This window comes from Apis florea, unplaced genomic scaffold, assembly GCF_048593485.1.
Source record: "Apis florea isolate Af1SG1 unplaced genomic scaffold, ASM4859348v1 contig_2293_pilon, whole genome shotgun sequence".
Classification (NCBI taxonomy): domain Eukaryota; kingdom Metazoa; phylum Arthropoda; class Insecta; order Hymenoptera; family Apidae; genus Apis; species Apis florea.
Genome location: NW_028256554.1, coordinates 4,265,249 through 4,282,254, shown reverse-complemented (window position 1 = coordinate 4,282,254; position 17,006 = coordinate 4,265,249). Strand labels below are relative to the sequence as shown.

At 34.3% G+C, this 17,006-nt stretch overlaps 2 protein-coding genes across 2 annotated transcripts in view; both read left to right on the top strand.

The window, feature by feature from the left end:
• LOC100870548 (1-phosphatidylinositol 4,5-bisphosphate phosphodiesterase epsilon-1) overlaps nucleotides 1–6,634 on the top strand; it is a 96,706-nt gene extending 90,072 nt beyond the window's left edge. The window contains exons 16-21 of the mRNA XM_086904050.1: nucleotides 759–986; nucleotides 1,711–1,935; nucleotides 2,202–2,508; nucleotides 2,686–3,040; nucleotides 3,733–4,056; nucleotides 4,146–6,634. Coding sequence (XP_086760176.1) covers nucleotides 759–986; nucleotides 1,711–1,935; nucleotides 2,202–2,508; nucleotides 2,686–3,040; nucleotides 3,733–4,056; nucleotides 4,146–5,649 — 2,943 coding nt within the window. The 3' untranslated portion in view covers nucleotides 5,650–6,634. The remainder of the gene's footprint in view (nucleotides 1–758; nucleotides 987–1,710; nucleotides 1,936–2,201; nucleotides 2,509–2,685; nucleotides 3,041–3,732; nucleotides 4,057–4,145) is intronic.
• A 7,747-nt stretch (nucleotides 6,635–14,381) lies between these two features.
• Nucleotides 14,382–16,953, top strand: LOC100870665 (N-acetylneuraminate lyase). Its single transcript, XM_012487757.3, has 8 exons — nucleotides 14,382–14,824; nucleotides 15,051–15,112; nucleotides 15,184–15,260; nucleotides 15,424–15,569; nucleotides 15,707–15,875; nucleotides 15,954–16,099; nucleotides 16,182–16,353; nucleotides 16,504–16,953. The coding sequence occupies exons 1-8, from the start codon at nucleotides 14,819–14,821 to the stop codon at nucleotides 16,653–16,655; spliced, it is 930 nt and encodes a 309-aa protein (XP_012343211.2). The 5' UTR covers nucleotides 14,382–14,818; the 3' UTR covers nucleotides 16,656–16,953.
• The last annotated feature ends 53 nt before the right edge of the window (nucleotides 16,954–17,006 follow it).

The window sequence follows — 17,006 nt, the reverse complement described above, 5'->3', positions numbered from 1 at the left end:
CGATAAAAAATACACGAACTCCCTTTACTTTCATTGTTTTTGTCCACTTGAAAAGTTCAACGAAGTCCGCGAAAAAAAAAAATAAACCGACGTTTATTTCTCTTCATTATTATAAAATGAAAATAAAGAGAACTTTATTTTTTTGTTTGAAATCATGCGAATAAAATATCGGGTGAATATATTCATTGCATCGTGACGAAATGGTTGTGTTTATTTAAAAAAAGAAAAAGTAATAATAATATATTCAAACAATAATATGGGAATACTTGAACGCATTGAATAAACAATCGCAGTTAATACGGTGATATTATAAAAAGAAACATTTCGAATAAAAATATATATACATTGGAAGACAATTTAAATAACAAAAATCGATATAATATATCATTTTATCGTTCACTGATTGCGCGCGTGACGTTTGACGACATAATGGAAAAATATAAAATTATATTTCGTCGCGTAAATTGATTTCAAATTTTTAAATATTTCTCCCTCTTCTTCTTCTCCATCGTAAGAAAGTTTTCATGGAGAAATGGCAGCGTTCGAGGCATCAAGTGTATCGATCGCGTGAATCGCGGGTCACGATTATTTTCCTACATCGAACAAGTCACGTAATGCGGTTGATTACTTGAAATTAGGATGCGTAACATCAATGACATTGTTCCGCCGTTCTGAGGTTATGCCGTTGTGGCACAACGGGGCATACAAAGATATTGCAGAGCGGCACAATCAACCGAGACGATTTGCTCTGATTCCAGCGACACGAGCCGGACCCAGGGCTACGCACACAATGGTGTTTGTCTTTCGAGGGCTTTGCACGCTACATGATGGACAAGGACAATTATGCTTTCCCAAACGAGTATGCAACGCCGTTCGAGACTGAAATGCAACAGCCGTTGTCCCAGTATTACATCGCCAGCTCGCATAATACTTATTTAACCGGTCATCAACTCAAAGGAGAATCATCGGTCCAGCTTTACTCTCAGGTAAACGAGAGAGCTTTGTGAAACGTGATGTAAGAGAAAAATTTAGATAAAAAAAGAAGAAAAACAAGAAGTTGCAGATCATAAATTTTAGATAGTTTTAAAACACAAAAACGTTGAAAAGATTCGATTCGAAAAGGGAGATGGATAAAGATTTTTCTACTCCCTTTCTTATTGTTGGAGAAAGAAGAAAAATTGGCAAAGTCGAAAGTCGATGGATCTGGATATTGGAAATTGATTGGAAACGAGTGAAAAAGTAAAGGGGTTAAGGTAAAAGGGGAAAAAAAAAAAGAAGGTGTTTGATTAGAAAATTCCATGGAGGATGTAAAGGAATTTCGTGGAAAAATTAAGAGTTGAATTCAAGATAAGAATCTTGAAATACGTATATATATATATATACTTTGCCATCGCTATAATGAGAAAACCTTCCAAGAATCGCATCAATCGTAGTCGATAGAACGATTCAACTTTCCACGCGATTACTCTAAATTCGAATCACGCGAAAAGTAATCTTTTCCGTGTAAACGTTTAGTATGAAATAAATTCATGCATTCTCGTGAAAAATAATAAAAATAAGGAATACGATTTTAACGTTTCTAACGATGACGGAAGATATGATTGAAATTAACTGATGTCAGTGATAAAATATAATTCGTGAAAGTAAAATTTTCGAAAGATAAAATGAGCAATGAAACGGTAAGGTTGTGACGATAAGCTCATTTTCCAGGTACTACTGACAGGATGCAGATGCGTTGAACTCGATTGCTGGGACGGCGATGATGGATCCCCTGTTATTTACCACGGTCACACTTTCACTACCAAGATACCGTTTCGCTCGGTCGTAGAAGCGATTGACAGAAGCGCTTTCGTCAGTTCCCCGTACCCTGTCATTCTCTCCATCGAAAATCATTGCTCGCAAAGCCAACAAGCTCGAATGGCCCAAATATTTCAAGTACGTCATCCTACGTTCCAAATATTTTGTATTAATTAACATTGATTATTTTTCCAAGTCCAAGAACCATGTTTTTTTTTTTGAATAATTATGAAACAAGTAATCATTAAAATTGCGCAAAATTAATTCTGCTCGAAAAATTGAAAAAAGTTCATTTTAAAAAGTAACTTTAATTTAGTAATTTCTTCTTTTCTTTTCGTTTTTTTTTTTTTTTTTTGCGTTTATCAAACTTTGACGAATTACTGTACTACTATTTCATATTTCAGTCGGTATTTGGGGACAAACTAGTGACAAAGTTCTTGTTTGAGACCGACTTCAGCGACGACCCCCAACTGCCATCGCCGTCGCAGTTGCGCTATCGAATATTAATCAAGAACAAGAAACTGGTGGTAGATCCTGCCGGCCCATTGGCCCATCCTCCTTTGAGCCATCGTGGAAAAATGCTCATGACAGATCGCGCATCGTCTATGAAACAGATGCGAACCGACGTGAGCAGCGCCTCCGTCGTTTCCGAATATTTCAGCGAGGATGACGATGACGAGGAAGATGACGACGAGGACGACAATATCGATGGTAATATTTTTCCCTCCTCGATATCTGTTAAATATTTCCTTCCTTCCATTTCATTCCCCCACTCTGATAATTCAATTATAATCGTATCGATCACAATTATTAATCTCGCAAACTGATCGAAATTTTAGAGCGATTAAACGAAGAGGGAAGCGTAACACGAGAGTTTTGCCTTTACAGATAACTCGATATCCAGCTACGAAAGGTATTTGGGCGGGACCCAGGTGGCGCACACTAGGTTAAAATCAGATTCCGCGGTCGACGATAAGTCACAGAAACAAAGTAGCCAAATAGCCAAAGAACTTTCGGACTTGGTGATTTATCTGCAAGCTATTAAATTTCGTGGGCTGAACACGACACCGGGAACCGCGACTATCGGGAAAACGCGTCATCAACCGCACACTGGACCTGTACAGAGGCACAGTATAGCTGGTATTGGAGCGACTAGCATCGGTGCATCTTCCGGTTCACCACAATCCCTGTCAACATCAGCCTCGTTAGCAAGCGGCGGGAGCAATATCGAAAATCTGTTCAGGTTAGTTTTTCTAAAATCGATGAGAATATTCACTAGGTTAATAAATTCGGTTGATGAAAAAAGGGCGATTTTCAATCATTTATCTTCAACTCGATTAAATCCAATTGAAATTAGGAAAAGTTTGAGTCGTTATAACTTCGAAGATAACTACTTTCCGTCAACGAGTAAGTGATTATTAAAAGCATGGAATCCTTCACTTTATCCCGATACGACTTCCGGTTCTCGAAATATCAACGCGTAAAGAAAAAGGCGATTTTTATTTATCTTAAATCTGATTAAATCCTGATTAAAACTTTGAACCTCCACGAGGATAATTATTTTCGATCAATGAATGAACGATGATCATTCACGAAGCGTGAAATCTTGCTCTTTGAAACGCTTTTTGATTCCCGAGATATCGTCGTGCAAAGAAAAGAATCTCTTTCGTCCCGTCCAGCCAAACGAGTGACAGACGCGATTCCTAGAAGTAGTACGCATTTTTAGGAAAAAATGTATGTCACTCGTTCATAAGCTTCTTAATTATTATGGAAACGTTCGAATATCCTTATATCTCGGCAACCAATCGAGATATCGAGATAACTCAAGAAGTGACTTTAATGGATCTCCTCTAGATTTCGTGAAAAAATTTGTAATTTTCTCGTGCGGAATATAAAATATGCAGAAATTTATATTTATACTCTGTAATATTTCAGATTCACTCGCGGAGTTCCAGCTTGTTTCCAATGCTCCTCCCTGAATGAGAGTACAGCGAAAAAGATATGCAGGAAACAACCTCTAGGGGTTGTCGCTCATGCAGAAACCCAATTGATACGAACGTATCCAGCCGGTATGCGCATCGACTCGACGAATTTCAATCCTGTAATCTTCTGGGCCTTCGGTATTCAAATGGTGGCGCTAAATTATCAAACGGACGACGCTGGGCTGAATCTGAACGCCGCCATGTTCGAGCAAAACGGGCAGTGCGGATACGTTAGAAAACCTTCGGTTATGTGGGACAAGGGTCACATGATGTACAGGTACTATACGAATCGAATCGAAATACAGAAACGAAATATATATTCTTGGCAAATAAAAATATGTATATATATAAAAAATTGATTCGCAGACGATTCAATCCATGGGACAAAGAATTCGACGGGCTACATTCGGCACATCTGACGCTCTCGATAGTTTCCGGCCAGTACGTCTCTCCAACGAATTTCGTGGCCAGCACGTACGTGGAAATCGAGCTGGTCGGCATACCGATCGACTGCGCCAAGCATAAAACGAAAGTGATACAGAGCAACGCGCTCAATCCGATTTGGAACGAGAAATTTTGCTTCCAAGTAATGTTCAAGGATCTGGCGTTTCTGCGCTTCGGAATCGTGGAGGCGAGCTCCCATCACTTGATCGCCCAAAGGGTGATCCCGTTGAAATGCTTGAAGCCCGGCTACAGGCACGTGCGCCTACGCTCCTGCAAAAACAAACCGTTGGCCCTGTCCACCCTTTTTATCTATTCCCGCTTGGAGGAGGAGAGCCTCGATTACAACACGTGTTGTCGGGATCACAAGGAGTCGTCGAAGCGGCCCTCGTCCGGGAAAGAGCCTGAAAAACTGACCACCGTCGATCCTGGATTAGGCGGAGTTACGTTGAAGAGGAGGATGTTCTTCCTGATGGTTTACCACGTGATACCGGACGAACCGTACACCATACTGAAAGTGACGCAGGAGAGCACGACGCAGGAGGTGATGCTGCAAGCTCTTCAAAAAGCTGGAATATCAGCGGACCGGGTCGACGAGTACATTCTGGTCGAGGAGGTGTCCCGTGGCTGGGAGAAGAGGGACAGGGAAGAGCTGCCCACCCAACGTGTACTGGATCCGACCGAGCATCCGTTGCAGGCCCAAGCCCTGTGGAAGGGGCAGGGTCGTTTCCTGTTGAAGAGGGTGGGCGACGATCCGAGCAGCAGGGCTTGGCTTGCCTCGATCAGAAGCACGGCCGGTCACTCGAAGCTCGACTCCGAGAGGGACACGTCGACGCACATCTGGGACGAGGCCGACACGTTCCTCGTCTGCATCTACAACGTGTCCCCCGACATACCGTACGCGATACTCCGCGTGCCTGTCAGCAGCTCCGCCCAGGACGTTCTGGCCCAGGCCCTGGTCAAGGCAAGAAGGATGGAGGACCCGATGAAGTTCGCCTTGGTCGAGGAGCTGGAGTGGGGTGGGACCGGGGCCGTGGGGAGCGGTAGTCGCCAGCTGAGGGTGTTGCGCGACGAGGAGAACGTGTACAGCACCCAGGCCTTCTGGAAGACGCTCGGAAGATTCATCATGAGGGAGAGGGAGCAGGCGATACCAAGGCGGCACCTGTTGCCGGCAACCCTCGACAGGCTCAGCAAAGGTTTCTCCGTGGGTAGATCGGTCTCGTTGCCCGGCTCGAGCAAGGAGAAGGTCCCCGTCTCGGAGGCCCTCTCCGACCCCACGTCCAGGGGGCTCAGGCATCGTCTGCTCATGCACGGGCGTAGGAGGGAGGTTCACTCCGATGGCGAGGATACCCGCGAGTCCGACATCTTGAACGCGGCCCTCCACTTGAAAAAAGTCTCGTTGAGAAAGTTGAGGGTGTGGAAGTCATAGTGGCAGTCAAGGGCGACGTCGATATCGTCGATCTTCGCCACTCGGAGAAACCAACCGTAAGTTACAATCGATAGGATCGTTATAGAGGAAGCCTTCGAATGAATCGAGTCGTTTTTTAAAGAAAAAAACAAAGAAAAGTAACGCCACTCCACTCGATAACCAGCATTGGAACCGGTGGTATATAGTGAAAGGAAAGAAAGGAAGGAAGAAAAAAGATGCCTAATTGTACTCAACACTGCTTAAAATATGCTATAAATCTGGATCTTTAAGAAAAAAAGAAAACGTTATTACTTGGAGATGGAACCGGTGTTAGCGACGAACAGTATCATCGGTTGAGACAGAGTTTGATTGGACGTAAAAAAAAATTGCAAAAAGACACGCTCGTGTTTTTGAATAGGTTTGAGAGGGAGAGAGAGAGAGAGAGAGAGAGAGAGAGAGAGGAAGAGAGAGAGATAGGAAAGCGAGCCACGATACGTTCGAACAATCCTGTTAATACGCATATTAACGCGCTGCCTCAAATTTTTATGAAACTCATCAATGATTTTTCGTACATATCTGTTTCGTCATACTGATATAGCGATATATTTGTCTCCTTCATTTATTTAAGCTTTGAAAATGAATTTTATACACGATATAGTATATCCTTGACAATTCGTTGACTTTTTTAACACTGTTCATCATCCTCACTTTTCTAGTCATATTGATATTATAGAAATATAATACAAATGTTACGTGATCTCCGAGAAAATGAGTTCCTTGAAAAGAGAAGAGTAGGCCGAAGGATAGTCCAAAGATGATAAAAGAGGGAGAGAGAGAGAGAGAGAAAAAAAGATAATTTTAATCGCAAGCTTTAGTTTCGATTAGATTGATTCTTTTGGTTGTAAATTAATGTACATCTGTTTTTTCATATTTTTTTATACATATGTATATATTTTTTTAATCTATACAATATATTTTAATACACGTGTATTATATTTATATCTAACGCAGACACACTCTATTCGAAAGGAACATTTGCGCATCATTGTGAGGAAAAATGGCTTCGAATAGTTTTATAGAAGACTATCGAGGGGAATATTTTTACGGTGAAAAATTTGTCGAGCATTTGATTTCGTTTCGAAAAAAATGAAGCCAATTCATCAATTTTCAATTTTCAAATGGATATAACTTACAGCGGGACCTGATTCATTTTTATAAGCATTCACTTGTCCTTCGAATAATTAACGCTTGCACTTTAAGTACCTGACTCGTTTTTAGATGTTCTTTTACTCGTGATAATCTTCGACAAAATTTTTATAAATATCACGATCAATGCAGTATCGATCATGCAGTCACAAATATTAAATTTCTATTAAAGTTCTGACAATCGAAGAACATTATTTAATTTTTTTTTTTTTTGTAATATTTTTATTTTCACAACGATATCGCAATATATCTTTTTACTTATCGAGATATTCGTTCTTTTTTTATATTTTGATTATTTCTCGTGTTTAAAAAAGACAATAACGAATTGCTTCTCCTATTGCTTTTTTCCACAACTTTGAAAATAACTTTTCGATACAAACTTGACTGCACGATCTTTTCCAAGAGTACATTCAAATAAACAAAAAGGATATATCAAATTTATTTATCTCATCTACGAAATATAAAAAAATTTCCATAATACCATAATTTTCTATTCCCTCTGTACACGCGTTACATACCTCATAACATTAATATTTTATTTCCACATCGCTCCATCCCCTCCCCACATTATAGAGGACAAAGTAGCAACGTAAAAGTATAAGAATCTACGTACGTCTAAGTGAAAAAAAAAAAAAAAAATGAAAAAAGAAAAAAAATAACGAACGAGACGTCTAGTCAAGCTCTATCATCGATGTATGTTTAGAGACGCGCTTCAAGTAACGAGATATATATGTATAAAATTTTATATGAACACGACACTAAACTCGTCCATAATCGAGCAAAGCAGCATTCTAACCGATCGAGAGATCTTCATCGTAGATCAAGAAAAAAGAAAAAAAAAAAAAAGGAAAGGAAAAAAACAAAAAACAAATTCTCGAAATCACGCAGTGAAGTAAGAGTTATAAAGTAAAGATTAACTTGTTACAGATTCTAGTATTTAATAATAATGATATTGATAAAGATACAAGAAACAACAGTATTATTTCCATGTTCCCATCGATCGCGTTGAATTGAAACGAGGGCTACTCAACGCGAGCTATCATTCTAGTCTTCATACGTACTGTGAAGATTCGTTTTTAATTAATTCGTTAACGAGAACGAAATGCAGGCAATATATATTACATGTACATATATATATCCTCTTGGTTAATCGATGATCCGATCTGGAGGATCGATCCAAGATTTTATTTATGCGCGAAACGAAAAACTAAACGAAACGAGAAATGTTTATCGGCGCGCGAATTCATTCATGCTACTCAGAATTCGTATTTAGTAAATACATACATACATACATACATACATACATATATATATATATAAAATATTGATACTGGTGAGAAGAAGAAAAAGAAGAGAGGAGGGAGATAGAGAGGAAAAAATGTAGATGATCGATGTTACTTTTACAATCATAACAATACGCCTCCCTGTCCCTCGACTATTATAATACTGCGAGTATATATATTAATTACAGAGTAGATTATAAAGATATATGAGACCAAGGAGTGTCGATCATTTTTTCGATGTTACGTCGTTCCGATTGTTTAAAGGAGAGACAGCGCATCTGGATCGGTTTCGATCGATTCCTTCCAATCGGAATCTTTTGCCTAATTTTCATGGTATAACTCTATGTACGATAGACGGGCGGTAAATTAGAGAAGAGAGAGAGAGAGAGAGAGAGAAAGGTGATAAATAAAAATCTACCTACCACGGAGGAGGGACGTCACGAATAAATATATTATCCTTTGTCTTCCATGCATAATCATCCTAACGAATCTCATAGTTTCAACGAACCATGGACTGACAGTTTTGAAAAGCGATGATCTTTCTCTGATTCTAGAATTTTCTAGAAATTTTCTGAAATGATTCTGGAAGCGGCAAAGTGTCTGACGAAAAACTTGTCGAGTATGGTATTTTGGTTTAATCGAAGAATTAAAAAAAAAAAAAAATGGAACGAAATATTTTAGAGATTCGAATCCGATTCTCGAGTCGGGATGCCGTTTCCAGAATTACAAAAATGATGGTTTTAGACGAATTTCGTGGCGTCTCTGTGCTCCTCGATATATATTTTTGGACACCACTTCCTTCATCCATGTTCCACTACCCCTTTTTTCGAATATATCTAACAATATATATATTCTCGAAGCAAAATTCCACGATTTAATGGAGAAATAAGAGAAGAGTTTATGCGTAAACTTTACATTTAAATTTTATTTTATTTTTCAAAGCAACACTTCATATTATTCATTTATTCTCTTTATTAGCAAATTTTGATTTTACATGTACGAAAATCCACGTTTCGATTGATCTAAATTATATCGAAAAATTGGTTAACAAATATCGTTTTGACGAGATTTTTTTTTTTTAAAAAAACTATTAAACGCAAAATTGAACGCTCTATAACTCTCTATAACATATCTATTCAAAAATCGTGAAAAATCTTCTACTATCGTATAATTTTCTACAATGTATAATCGTACGATAATTCACGGAACAATTAAAAGTGAAAAAAAATTAAATACCAATTATACGTAATCAAAATAAAATGAAAAGAAAACTCCAAAAGTACAATGTCTCGTATAAATAATTACGCAATTACAAATATCTTCGATAAGTCTTTAGACGCAACATTTGTGCATCTGTCAATTCAACATTGATTTCATTCATTTCGATAGATAGAAACTTTATTAAAGAGATAGGGAAGCATAAGCATCGCGGTCAATGCAAGACTTTTTACGCGAACAAAGAGATACGCGATGAAAATCGCATTTGCGCATCAAAAAAAAGAAAAAAGAAATGGAAAAAAAAAGAAAAAAAAAAAAGAAAAGAGAAAAACAAGTATTTACGCGATGTACAGCAAACTATCGTTGGAACATTCTGTAAATATAGGAGGCAACACAACAAAGGGCTACTAATAACGATAACTAATTGTTGTAGTTTATTTCGATGCTCCTTGAGTCTCGGATAAAACCCCCGCATCGAGAGTATCATCGATTAATACGAACGTCTTTCGAATGTTAGAGAAAAGAGATACTAAAAGCGGTTAGATACTCGAACCAAGCTACTATTTATTATTCAACAACTTTTCACAGGCATTCGCGTCGCTACGAATGCGCAATATTTAAAATTTCCCTTAGATCCCGTTGATCTTCGAGTTAAAAAAAGAAAAAAGAAACTTCGAAACTTTGTTCGAAGTTTTCAAATTAAATTTCGGAAAGTATCGAATTAAATGATGAAACCATTATAAAGAAAATTTCGCGTGGGATGAAATTTTTATTTAATTTCACTTGCGAAAGATTCGATCCTTCGAAAGATTGATAAATGAAATCATGGCCAAGGAAAGATTTTTTTTTCGTGAAAATCTTTCTTCCATAAGATGTTAACGGTTGAATCAAAATACAAAATTTATAATCGTTTTTTCCTCCTCTATGAAAGATTATTCAAAATGATTCCATTCGATTAATCTCTTGTTTCGTAACGACGCGCATGCACAGAAGTCCCTTCTTTACGGCTGATTCCGGAAGATTTGTTGAGAATATTTATAAGACGGAAGCTACGTTGTATTCCACGCGATAAGAAACAACTACTTCTTAAAACTTTTGGGACCATACTCATTAATCATATTTTCGAACGACCTCTCGAGGTTGAATCAAACGATACAGTATTACAAACATTTCTTTTCGTCGATGAAAAATATGCGAAACTACTGTTTGAGGGGGGAAGGAGGGGGAGATTTAAAAGGGAGAGGAAAAAAAAAATATGAAAATATGAAAGAAAACGAGATCGAACAGCTCGAAATCGACGAGATTTAAAAAGATACGCGATCGAGTTTTGCGAATATTATTAACTCGGCGGATACTTTTTAGACGCTATCTATCTATCCTCGAAACTTCGAACATAAAAATTGTTCGTAGAAATGATGGTTCGTTGCGAATTGTAGAATTATTGTAAAGAGACTAAGCTGGTAGAACTCGTGTCGAAATTGCATTTTAAAAATATCGTCATCGTTTCGATAATAAATATTACGATGGATCACCGAGTTGCAAAAAGAAACAATTGCGATTGCGATCGTACGATTTTCTTCGAATCGATGCTCTTCGGATCTTTGATAAAAAATAACGATTGACGCTGTGAAATTATCCATTCTCGTTGCGTTCTCTCGAATTAACGAAGATCTTTCTTAATCCGAGAAACAAGAAGAACGAATAACATTTCTCCTGTTGCATTTATTTATTTAAAGCAACAATTTTTCGTTTCATCGATGAAATTATTATTCTCTTTCATAAGAGATGAAAAGTTATACCCGAAAGCCTCGATTCGAGCAAATCTTATCGTTTCGTATCGTTAAATCGTTATGATCGATCGCGTGTAAAGGAGAGAGAAAGAGGGAACAAATGTAAATTGAGGCGATCAACTCCGATTTTGATCCTTTTTTGATCGAATCGAATTCGAAGAGGGACATAAACGGAAGAATACGTGGCGTGAATACGAAAGAAATACCACTTTTCTGTATCGATCGGGCATATCCCTGTTGTACATATCCGTGGTTCTTCAGTAGCTGTTATTTACATATAAATATCTGCGCGTAATGTATTAACAACGTATAATAATAATAATAATAATAATAATAATAATAATTAAACAGAAAAAAAACTGCATGCGTCGTGCGTGTATGGATACGCATATACGACACAATCATGCATCAAGAGGTATCGGGTGATTTGATAACAATCGATGCTTAACATTTCGCGTGTTTAAAGGAAAGGAAGGCTAATCGATATAAAATGAATATAAAATATTTGCGGTTCGTTACGAGAGATTAAAGCTTCTGCTGTATATTATTAAATAAACGGATCGACACCGATCCAAAGATTTTCTAATAAAAGTTACGTATTTACCTATTATATGAGATTGTTACAGTTACCGAAGTAGTAATGTCACGAGCTTCTTTTGCTTTCGTCTGTTGTGAAAATGCGCAGAAAAGTAAAATTTAGTAGTTAACGATTATTAAAGGGAAAAAAAAAGAAAATATACATATATATATATAATTACTAATGCATTGACTAGGAAGAGAGCGACACGATCGAACATGTCGTGCACGATGAAGTTAAATTAAGGAATAATAAAATTTAAAACGCAATCGTGATAGAAAATTCAGAGCGACAATTGTTATCGGATCAAACCGTGCAAGATATTCTCAACAGCTGATTAAGATGAATCATGTGCTGCACTTTTGTACGGGATGCGATTCGAAGCCAAAGAAAATTTAAAGGAAATAAGAGGCAGAGGTAACGATTAATAGAAAAAGAATTAAAGAAACAAAAAATTAAAAAAGTTAATAGGAAGAAACAGTTTACGATGACGTTTCTGCCGCGTGACCAGGCTGGTCCGGCCACGGCTGTTAATCTCTAATTGAAATATATATATATATATTATATATATTTCATACGAGATGTCTTTTTCATAAGTATGAATTTTATGATATATATATATATATACATATATTACATATATGTATTAATTAACACACATACGTATATATACATTATAGAATGTGGGTCGTTTTCACTGCATTCTCATCGACGGCTTTTTGGTGCATTGTTAGTAAATTAGGTCATTGCGACTGCTGATATTGATCGCGTGTACAAGACATTAAATAATTAATTGATTTGTTCGAATCTTCGCCGAATAGTAGTAACGTAACCAGCTGGAAGAAGTGACTTCGAAGTAGAGTTAAAAAGTAATCGTTCCTGCTAAATATCCTTTTATTTCATGTTCACGAGAAATATCTTTCTTTACGACAAACAGATTGAGTGTTGATCTAGTTCATCGACTTACAGTTAATCGACACCGTGGATAATTGCGATCCAAGATCCAATTGTGTTATATTATTTCCTTTTTTTTTTTTTTTAAAGTAACGATCAATTTATGCGTTGCTTATAATTTATTTCATTTCACTGTGTTTTACTGTTAATATGTATAATACATTTTAAACTGTTAATATGTACAATCTTCGTTTATATGTATTTTTAATATCGTATTGCAAATTATGTGCCAAATTGAGCAAATTCAAAACGATGACGAATTATGCTTTCCTTAAATAAACATAAAGAATATACATATGAAAATTTTTATTAAATTTCTTATTTATTACTTTCTTCTCATATGTACATAAATATACGCATACATATACCGTGTATATATTTTCAATTGTGTATAATAATATAATTTAATTTATATTTTTGTAGACTATTAAAAAACATATATATATGTATCTCTATAAAACTATACTCGATAATACGTCCAATAGAAGAAGCATTTTTTCTAGGTACTAAACATTCTGGTTACGTCACAACTTAACACTGTAACGCATAACTATTATTAACACTGCATTTGGTAATAAATACATTTATGAAGCAATTATAGATCATAACCATCTCACGAAGACATGTCGATATTTGAAATTGTAATTGAACATAATGCTTTAATATCTTGTGCCACAAATTTAGGGTATAAATAATAAATCTAACGACTCTTCTCAAACACGTTTTCGTTCAATAGTTAAGTTTTTGGAATGTGAAACATTTAAATTTACAAATATATTTTTCATTAAAATTTTAATACAAGTTAAGTTACAAATAAGTTTTCCTTTACCTACATTTAAATCGTCAAATTAAATATTTGAATAAATCCAGAAATTTTTTCCACATTTTATAAATTTCTAAAAATTTAAATTCTTTATAATTCGAATTAATCTATATCTTAAATTACTTTTAATTCCTACCCAGTGATATTTAAATATTTATACCAATTACGTTACTTACATTTTTACTTCCTGTAATTATAAGTTTTTTATTAATCGATCCTCTTGTATACATTTTTAGTTCCTCCTCATCGATCGATTAATGAGAAAATAATTAATGACGAGATACTACTTAGACGAGCGATCAAAAAAGAAATCGTATATTACATTAATAATAAATCAATGCTAGAATGGGAAGAAGTTACAGTTAAACAAATTTCTCTTTTAGAATATAAACGAGAATCATTGTCTATGATGAAAAGAAAAATCGGTATGGCGAGTCTAATACGTTATTATAAGTAGTTATCATCGTATCCAGTATATTGCGTGAATATCGAGAAAATACGAAAGGTAGACGAAAAATAAACGTATCGATGAAAAAAGAACAATTCTTTTACTAATATGCGCCAATACGTCGTAGCATGAATTTCGTTATATTTAAGTGATAAGTAAATTTTAGAGGGGGGAAAAAAAAAAGAGAAAGAAATAATAAGAATTTGAAAAAAGATCGTAGAAAGTATACATTATATAGTAATTCTCTTTGGCGTTATTACGTAAACTTGGGAATAGTCTTCGTTCTCGTTTCTCGAGGAATAATGATACTCGTTATATCCATAAAAAGGAAAACGCATGCGGCCATCTTGAAACTTACGTATAATTTATCACTACGATACTGTGTTAATATATCATTGGCATTGTTAAAAGAAAAAGAAAATCTACATGTAAATAAACATAAAAAGCATTTTTATAAATAATCATTGTTGTTCGATATATCAAACTCGACCCTTTGTTTGCCAAAAAAAATAAAACGATCGTAAAAATTCGCATGTCCGAAAAAATTATAGCGTAACAAATAAATGCATGTTTAGAAAAGATAATACATATTATAATTTATATTCATGTTTTTTCTTTTTATAAAAACATTATTTTAAAGTTTGTAAAGTTTAATAAAATAGTTTCTCGTTGGATACGCCGAAGTAAAATAATTATAAAAGTGTAGGGAAACTTATGCGCCTATTATTAGTATTATTACGAAAAAAATATCATATCAGTAAACATGTAACGCGTGATATTTGATACTAAGCTGAGACAATCTTATCAAAGCCAAAGTTTAAATATTCCTCTTCGTTCGGTTTCGTATTAATATTTTAATTGACGTTCTTAAAATTCATTTCACATTGCACAATGTCGGTACGTATAAATATATTATAATTCATAAATAAATTATAAATCAATTGTATCAAATAGTTGCATAAATTACTTTGAAAAACTACGTAATATACACGTACAAAAAACGATCACTTCTTTAATCCAATATTTCACAATGTTTCGATCAATAGAATATCTACAGATATTTTAATATTAAATTCTCAATATTTAAAAAAGAGTGAAAACATTTCCTTATTTTTATTCATAGAAAGTATCGTTCACGTTCAGGGGAATAATCGCTCCAATATTGACACCATTTAATAATGACAGGTAATTTTCTTAATGTTATACGATACAGAGATACAAATAACATTTTATTCTATCTTATCGTCATATTTTAGCTCGAGGAGTCTAAACTTGTCTATCATATCACAATACGCCAATTTCTTAGCAAAAAAGAAAATCGATGGTGTTCTCGGTAAAATCTATATAACCAGCTAAAAATTTAATAAAAATTAATTTAAAAAAAATATATATACACTTTGATAAATATTATATATATATTATAATTTATAATATTACAAATTATTATTATAATTATTAATATTATAATTTTATAAATTATAATTTATAATTGATAGTAAATGGAACGAGCGGAGAAGGTCCATCCATGTCTTTAATTGAAAGAAAATTAGTTGCCGAGGCTTGGGCAAATGCTGTAAAAATAACGAAACAACATTTGATGATTCAAGTAGGAGGTGCATCTCTTCCCGATGTTCTCGAACTTGTACGTAAATAATTTATGAATGAAATATTACATACAATTTCACTTTAAGAATATAATATTTTCTTAATTTCAAATTTGATTTATTAATTATGAAAATGTAATATACATTTTTTATTTATAAAAATATTAATTCAAAGGCAAAACATGCTGAAAGCATCAAAGCAGATTCTATTCTCTGTCTACCCGATTTGTACTTTAAACCAACAACAATGGAACAATTAAAAAATTATTTGAAATTAATTAGTGAGGCAGCTCCAAACACGCCACTTTTATATTATCACTTTCCAAGAATGACTAATGTTAATAGTAAGTTAATAATTACAATTGTTTTAAATCTATATGTAAAATGTAACACGTCTAAAAACGCATTGGAATTTTTTTTAGTACACATGGGACAATTCCTCGAATCTCTGAATGACGAGATTTCAACATTCGTCGGGATAAAATTCACCAGTTCTGATTTAGATGAAGGTACTCAAGCATTTCGTGCTAATAACAAGAAATACGTCGTATTCCTTGGTAACGATCAGGTATGCATTATTTATTTTCAAGGAAATATCGTATTAAGAATACGACGATAAATTTAATGTAAATGTTATTCATTTGTTTTAGTTAGTAAATGCTGGCTGTGCAGTAGGAATAGATTCGTTTATAACAACAAGCTCAAATATGCTTCCTGAATTTATGATCGATTCTCTTAGAGAAGGACTTGCAGGAAATGTTATGAAAGCAAGAGACACGCAACAACGTTTGACGAATGTTGTTCTCGCTATATCAAAATATGGTAAGTAAGTAAAAAAATTTGATAAACGTGATGATCAATCAATTGAACTTCATAAATTTTTTATATTGAATGAATCTTTATAATATATAATATTATATATTTTAACTTAAAAAGAAAATTTTATATACAAAAATTACAATTATATTACAGGAAATTGGGTATCAACTATGAAAGTAGCAATGAGTTTGTTAACAGACATTAATCCTGGTCCTCCGCGTGCACCTTTAGAATCTTTGTCTACAGAAACTGTATCATCAATGATAAAAGATTTACATAAATTAGGATTTTCCATAAAAATATAATACATCAAAAATGAGAAAAAATTTTCTAAATAAAATTAATGGAAAATAATAAATTATAATGTTTGTAACACTTGTTTAACACATTTTATTATGTTTATGTTTATCATTTGTAATTACATTTAAAGATTATTTACGAATATTCGTACATTTAAAAATATTTTATATATAATATACTATACTATTTTTGTGTATTTTATTTTTTTATAATATTATTTTTATATAAATTTATATGAATTATATTTTCTAACCATTTTAAAAAATAACACGTGTAAAAGTATTAATAAATTATTAACTGCAATATATGTGAATAATTATTCGAAAAAAATTATATATTGTTAAAAAATAATATTA